At 42.5% G+C, this 7395-nt stretch overlaps 1 protein-coding gene across 1 annotated transcript in view; it reads right to left on the bottom strand.

The window, feature by feature from the left end:
- The window catches only part of ddx51 (DEAD (Asp-Glu-Ala-Asp) box polypeptide 51), a 57952-nt gene that overhangs the window by 12489 nt on the left and 38068 nt on the right, over positions 1-7395 (bottom strand). Inside the window, exon 15 of the mRNA XM_043716131.1 lies at positions 4571-4705. Within this exon, the coding sequence (XP_043572066.1) occupies positions 4571-4705 (135 nt within the window). The remainder of the gene's footprint in view (positions 1-4570; positions 4706-7395) is intronic.

Genomic DNA, 7395 nt, shown 5'->3' with positions numbered 1-7395 from the left:
ATTTGATGTTAATACATTCCGAGCATGTATCTCACTAGTCAATTTCTGTGTTATCTGTCTTTTTTTTTCCCTGAATAATGTAAGAGACTTAATTATACACTCTGGTTAGTTGTAGGTTAGATTAATAGTTAGTTGAGTTTTGGTTTTTCTTCTCTTGGTATCTCTTTTTTTCTGTTTGATAGATTTTGGTTATTATTTATTTAAGATTTAATTGTATATCAATGTTTATACTTTGGGTTTTTTATTTGTAAGCTTGTAAAAATGTTAAATTTTCAATAAAAATGTTAGATTTTCAATAAAAATATCTATAAAAAAAAGAAAAGGCTTTGACAAGGTTCTGCATGGTAGACTAATTAGATTAGGTCACATGGAATTCAGGGTGAGCTTGCCAATTGGATACAAAATTGGCATAATGGTAGGAAACAGAGAGTGGTGGTGGAAGGTTGTTATTTGGACTGGAGGCCCATGACCAGAGATGTTCCACAGGGATCGGTACTGGGTCCACTTTTACTTGTCATTTATATAAATGATCTGGCTGAGAATACAGGACGCATTAGTAAATTTGCAGATGACACCAAAATTGATGGTATAGTGGTCAGTGAAGGTTACCAAGATTACAAAGAGATCTCGATCAATTGGGTCAATGGATTAAGGAGTGGCAGATGAGTTTAATTTGGATAAATGAGAGGTATTGTATTTTGGTAAAACAAACAAGAACAGGACATTAATTGTATATGGTAGGGCTTTGGGTAATATTGTAGAACAGAGAGAACTTGGGGTTCAGGTGCATAATTTTTTGAAATTTGCATCACAGGTAGATAGGGTGGTTAAAGAGGCTTTTAGCATGTTTGCTATTGCTCACACCTTTGAGTATAGGAGTTGGGACATCATATTGAGGTTTTACAGGATATTGGTGAGGCCTCTTCTGGAGTACTGTGTGCAGTTCTTCTTGTCCAGTCATAGGAAGGATATTATCAAATTGGACATTTACCAGGACGTTACTGGGAATGGAGGGTTTGAATTATAAGAAAAGGGTGGATACACTGAGGTTTTCTTCACTGGAGTGTAGGAGATTGAGAGGTGACGTTATAGAGGTTTATAAAATCATAGGGTGAATAGCAAGGCCTTTTCCTTACGGTGGGTGAGTTCAAAACTAGGGGGTATATTTGTAAGGTGAGAGGAGAAAGACATAAAAAGGACATGAAGGGCAACTTTTTTTTTTTACAGACTGGTGTGTGGAATGAACTGCCAGAGAAAATGGTACATCAACATCATTTAGAAGACATTGGGATAAGTACATAAATTAGAAAGATTTGGAGGGATATGGGCCAAATGCAGGCAAGTGGGACTAATTTAGTTCAGAAACATGGTCAGTGTGGTCCAGTTGGACCAAAAGCTCTGTTTCTATGCTGTATAACTCTATGACTGTTAAGTATTTTTAACAATGCATGAAAGGCAGCTCTTTAAAAGCAGAGTTCGGGAGTGTGGTGCTGGAAAAGCACAGCAGGTCCAACAGCATCCCAGGAGCAGGAGAATTGACATTTCAGGCAAAAACCCTTCATTAGGAATGAGGCTAGTGAGCCGAGGGGGAGGAGAGATAAATTGGAGGGGGCTGAGGCTGAGGGGACAGTGTAGGTGAGAGTAATGGTGATAGGTCAGAGAGGAGGATGGAGCGGATAGGTGGGAAGGAAGTTGAACAGGTAGGACAGGTCATGAGGGGAGTGCCGAGTTGGGAGGATGGATCTGGGATTGGGGGGGGGGGGGGGGGGGGTGGGGGGTGGGGATGAAGAAACTAGTGAAATCCACATTAATGTCATGTGGTTGAAGGGTCCCAAGGCGGAAGATGAGGAACACAATCCATCTTTCCATTTTCCAAACACATGACCACTTCAATCTGGAAGGACAAGAGCAGCAGATACATGGGAACACCACCCCCTACAAGTTCCCTTCCAAACCACTCACCATCCTGACTTGGAAATATATCTCAGTTCCTTCACTGTCATTGGGTCAAAATCCTAAAATTCCCTTCCTCAGGGCATTGTGGGACTGAAACAGTTGAAGAAGAAAGCTCACCCCCACCTTCTCAAAGGCTTTGGGGGCAGGTAATAAATGCTGGTCAGCCAGCGGTGCCCACTGCCCACAAGTGAATAAAAAAATCTGGGTGACAAGCCTTTTATAACTCTCTTGTATCACCGAGTTATAACAAAAGTAAAAAAAAAATCAAAACTTTGTGTTCAATGCCCATTGCCTGGAAAATATAGCAGGCACTGAAAACATTTGGAGAATTGATAATTTAAAAATGGCAGTCAGATTGTTGACCTTCACACCAATCCACTCTATATAATTTTCAGAGTTTAGAAATAATTTGCTTTCCTTATATCATCTCACAGTATACTTTTCTCAGCACGAGTGGGTTGGGGCAGTGCAGCCGATTTGGAAATGTAAAACCCTGCGGCAATACTCCACCCTTCAGCATACAGGAAACCTCACAGCTAACTCTCAGCTTCACTGCCATCAAAGTCATTACCAGTATCATTTGTCTACACCTGCCAAACTTTATTCACCTGACCCCTGTGGAACTCCATTAGTCACCGCTGCCATCCTGAAATCCTTTATCCCCACTCTCTGCCTTCTGCCAGTCAGCCAATCCTCTATCCATACCAGCACCTTGTCTCTACCATCATGGGTCTTATTTTATTTAGCAGCCTCCTGTGCAGCACCTTGTCAAAGGCCTTCTGGAAATCTACTGGCTCTCCTTTGTTTAACTTGCTCAATATCTCCTTCAAGAATTCTAATTGATTTATACGGCATGGCCTCCTCCTGATGAAACTGCACTGACTCAGCCCTATTTTTCCATGCACTTCCAAGCATTCCAGAATCTCATCCCTAACAATGAAATCTAATGTCTTACCAATGACCGAGGTCAGGCTAACCAGCCTACAGTTTCCTGTCTCCCACCTCTTTCCCTGCTTAAACAGGGCTGTTACATTATCCATTTTCCAGTCCTCTGGGACCCTTCCTGACTCCAGTGATTCCTTAAAGACCACTACCAATGCCCCCAATCTTCTCAGTTATCTCCTTCAGAACCCTAGGGTGTAGTTCATCCAGTCTTGGTGATCTATCCATCTTATAGACCCTTCCATTTTCCCACCACCTTCTCCTCAGTGATGGTCACTACATTAACCTTTGCCATTGACTCTCCTGAACTTCTGGTATTATCCACTGTGAAGACTGATGCAAAGTACCTATTCAGTTCCTCTGCTATTTCAATTCCTATTATGACTTCTCCAGCCTCATTTTCCAGGAGCCTAATGCCCACTCTTGCCTCCTTTAATATATCTACTTCTAGCAAAATGGTAGCAAAGGAGGATGCTCCACGTGGAGCTCCTCTGCTCTGCCTGTTCTTTACGGGTTTTTTTCTCTCTTTTTAGTCCCAAAGCAGCATGCAGGCAAGCGGGTCCAGGAGCAGCACGACGGGAAGTGAGTCCTGATGCAGCACAATTATCTTGGTGCAGCTAAGTACCAATGTGGAACGGACTACAGGCATGGACCAGAGCGAGACAGCTGTTGGACTGGAGCCTGGTGCGGGCAGTCAGACCACATGCTGAATTGCTGCTGTTTGAAATGTCAATTCTTCAACAATGTAAGTAATGCTACTAACTTTCCCTTTTATTTCTCTTCTATATCTAAGACTCATACCTAGGTATTTGTACTTAAGATGGCACCATTAAAGGCAGCCATTATAAAAAATTCTCACTGTACTTCTGTACTAGAATACACATGACAATCTTCTTTTATATTATTGGTTAGCTTGCCCTCATTTCATCTTCTCCCCCCATTTCTTTTTTTAGTTATCCTCTTCTGTTTTTTTAAAAAGCTTCCGAATCCACTGGCTTCCCATTTATCTTCCCCACATCACATGCTTTTTCTTTTGCTTTAATGTCCCTGACTTCCCTTGTTAGCCATAGTTGTCTAGTCCTCCCCTTAGTATTTCTTCTTCATTGGGATGAATTTCTGCTTTGCCTCCTGAATTACCCCCAGAAACTTCTGCCATTGCTGCTCCATCATCTCCCCTTCCAATCGACTCTGGCCAGCTCCTCCCTCATGTGGTTTGTGGGACTGTCTACTCTCAAAGGGACGTTAATCAGAGAAGGCTGGGCCACTGAATATATTCAAAGGCTGTGCTGATCTCATTTTTATTTGATAAGGGAGTCAAGGGTTATGGAGTGGCAGAGAGAAAAGTGGAGATAAAGCCACAATCGCATTACTATAATCTTAGTGAACGATGGGAAGTTTTGAGGGGCTGACATATTCTGTTATGTTTTGGAACCCCCAACTCAATCTCTTCCCCTCTTTTCTAGCCTCCCATCTTCCATACATTTTAGTTTAGTAATAGAGGAGATGACCATTCAGTCCCTTGAACCAATTACATCAATTCACATTGACCCTGAATACAGCAGTATTACTGCAGTCAGTAAAGTGGAAAGATAAGAGATATGCATGAACCAAGTTTCATTTTGACCATACTTTGAGAGACTTTGTAACAAAATCCCATGTGCATTGGAGTTACCTTAAGAACCTGTTGAAATACTTGCAGAGCATTTTCATAGCGCTCGATCAATGGAGTCAAGAATTTCTGTCTCACCATATGCTTCTTCATCTCTTTGCTCCCAGCATCTCTCAGCATTTGAAGAAACTGCTGTTCCTGTAATTACAAAGTCTCAATGTTTAAACCTGACAAGCAAACAAAACACAAGATCTGCACGTAGGAACAGCAAGGTTAAATCAGCCACAGCCACTCTCCCCCCACCTCTTTAAAACAGTGAACAAAAACAGGCCTTTTAATTTGCTCATGGGATTTGAGTGTCACTTGCAAACCCCCAAACAGTCCTAGAGAAGGTGATAATGGGCTGCTTTCTTGAACTCTTGCAGGGAGTACTGTTAGGAAGGGAGCTCCAGCTTTTTGACCCAGCAACACTGCAGGAATGGTGATATATTTCCAAATCAGGATGGTCTGTGGCTTGGAGGGGAACTTGAAGATGGTGATGTTCCCATGCATCTGCTCCCTTTGTCCTCCTAGGTGGTGAGGGTCACAGTTTTGGATAGTGCTGTCAAAGGATGTTTGGTAAGTTGCTGCAGTGCAGTGCTGCTGCTACAGTGCGTTAAAATGGAATGTTGAAGATGGTGAGTGGGATGCCAATCATGCTGGTTGCTTTATTCTAGATGACATCAACTTCTTGAGTGTTGTTGGAGCTGCAATCATCCAGGCAAGTGGGAGTATTCCATTACTCTCCTGGCCTGAGCCTTGTAGATGTCAGATAGACTTTCAGGAATGAAAGGTTGAGTCACTCACCACAGAACTCCCAGCCTCTGACCTGCTTCTGTAGCCACAGTACTTACATGTCTGGTCCACTTCAGTTTCCAGTCAATTGTATTGCCCAACGATGTGGAATATTCAGTGATTGGAAAGCAGTTGATTATCAAGAGGAGATGGTAAGACTGTCTTGCTGGAGATGGTCATTAGTTGAAACTTTTATTGCATGAAGCCATTAAGCAGAGTCTGATTATTGTCTGAGTCTCACTGTCTGTAAGTACCAGCTGCTTCATTATCTGAGGGGTTGCATACAGTATAGAACAGTGTGCAATCATAAGCAAACATCTCCACTCCTGACCTCAAAAAGGTCATTGGTGAAGCAACTGGAAAAGGTTGGTCCTAAGGGACTACACTAGGAAGAAGGGCTCTTGTAGCATGTCAATAGTGTCCCTATCTCAGAGCTAGGAGGCCCGGATTCAAGTCCCAGAGGCGGGTAATAACACCTCTGAACATGATGATTAAAAATATCAACCTGAGGAGGAAATCCTGCAACACCCTCTTGGGGTAACTGGCTAGATCTCTAATAATAACTGTCTTCCTTTGTGCCAGACATGACTCTAACCAGCAGAGTTTCCCCTTAATTCACAGTGACTCAGTTTTATTTGGGTTTCCCGTTACCATACTTGATCAAATATTCCAGCCGCACCCACAACTCTTTGTCTGATCCGTCATTACATTAATGAGTAAATAGGGCAAATAGAAACAAAAGGGTATAGTTTTAGAGCGATTACTGAGACATGGTTAGGAGGAGGCCAGGTCTGGGAATTGAATATCCAGGGGTACTCAGCATTTCGCAAAGATAGACTGGAAAGAAAAAGATGTGGTCTGGCCTTGCTGGTGAAGGAAGGGATCAGTGCTGTAATGAGAACTTACATAAGCACATGTGGAATCAACATGTGGAATCAGTCTGGGTAAAACAGGAAATAGCAAAGGGAATAAGTACTTGGTCGGAGTAATCCATAGGTTGCCAACTTGTGGCTCTGCAGTGGACTCAGTATAAATCAGGAAATATTAGAGGCTTGTAAGAAAGGTACAGCAATAAACATGGGTGATTTTAACATGCATATAGATTGGAAGAATCAAATTGGCAAGGATTTCCTGGAGGCAGAGTTCACTGAATGTATTAGAGATTGTTTGTTGCAGCAGTATGTTGTGGAACCAACCAGGGAGCAGGCTATTCAGATTTGGTATTGGGTAATGAGGAGAGATTAATTGATGACATCATACTTAAGGATCCTCTGGGAGCAACGACCATAGTATGACAGAATTCAAAATTCTGTATGTGGGTGAGAAAGTGGATTCCCACAGTAGTGTTCTGGCATTAAACAAAGGAAATTATTTAGGCATGAGGACAGAGTTAGCCCAAGTAGAAATTAGGCCATTGAGTCTGCTCCGCCATTCAATCATGGCTGATAGGTTCTTGAGTATCAAGGGGAGAAACTTATCTATCTCAGTCTTCAATAGACTCAGTGGCATGGCCTTCTGTGGCAATGAATTCCTTAGATTCAACACTCTTTGACTGCAGAAGATTCTCCTTATCTCTGTTCTAAAAGGTCTTCCCTTTACTCTACTGCTGTGCCCTCAGGTCCATAAGATCATAAGACATAGGAACGGAAGTAAGGCCATTCGGCCCATTCGAGTCCACTCCGCCATTCAATCATGGCTGATGGGCATTTCAACTCCACTTACCCACATTCTCCCCGTAGCCCTTAATTCCTTGTGACATCAAGAATTTATCAATTTCTGCCTTGAAGACATTTAGCATCCCAGCCTCCACTGCACTCTGTGGCAATGAATTCCACAGGCCCACCACTCTCTGGCTGAAGAAATGTCTCCGCATTTCTGTTCTGAATTTATCCCCTCTAATTCTAAGGCTGTGTCCACGGGTCCTAGTCTCCACGCCGAACGGAAACAATTTCCTAGCATCCATCCTTTCCAAGCCATGTATTATCTTGTAAGTTTCTATTAGATCTCCCCTTAATCTTCTAAACTCCAATGAATACAATCCCAGAATCCTCAGC

The sequence above is a fragment of the Chiloscyllium plagiosum genome, chromosome 25 (genome assembly GCF_004010195.1).
Source record: "Chiloscyllium plagiosum isolate BGI_BamShark_2017 chromosome 25, ASM401019v2, whole genome shotgun sequence".
Classification (NCBI taxonomy): domain Eukaryota; kingdom Metazoa; phylum Chordata; class Chondrichthyes; order Orectolobiformes; family Hemiscylliidae; genus Chiloscyllium; species Chiloscyllium plagiosum.
Note: the sequence above shows the minus strand (reverse complement) of the source record. Positions and strands in the feature narration are given on the sequence as shown.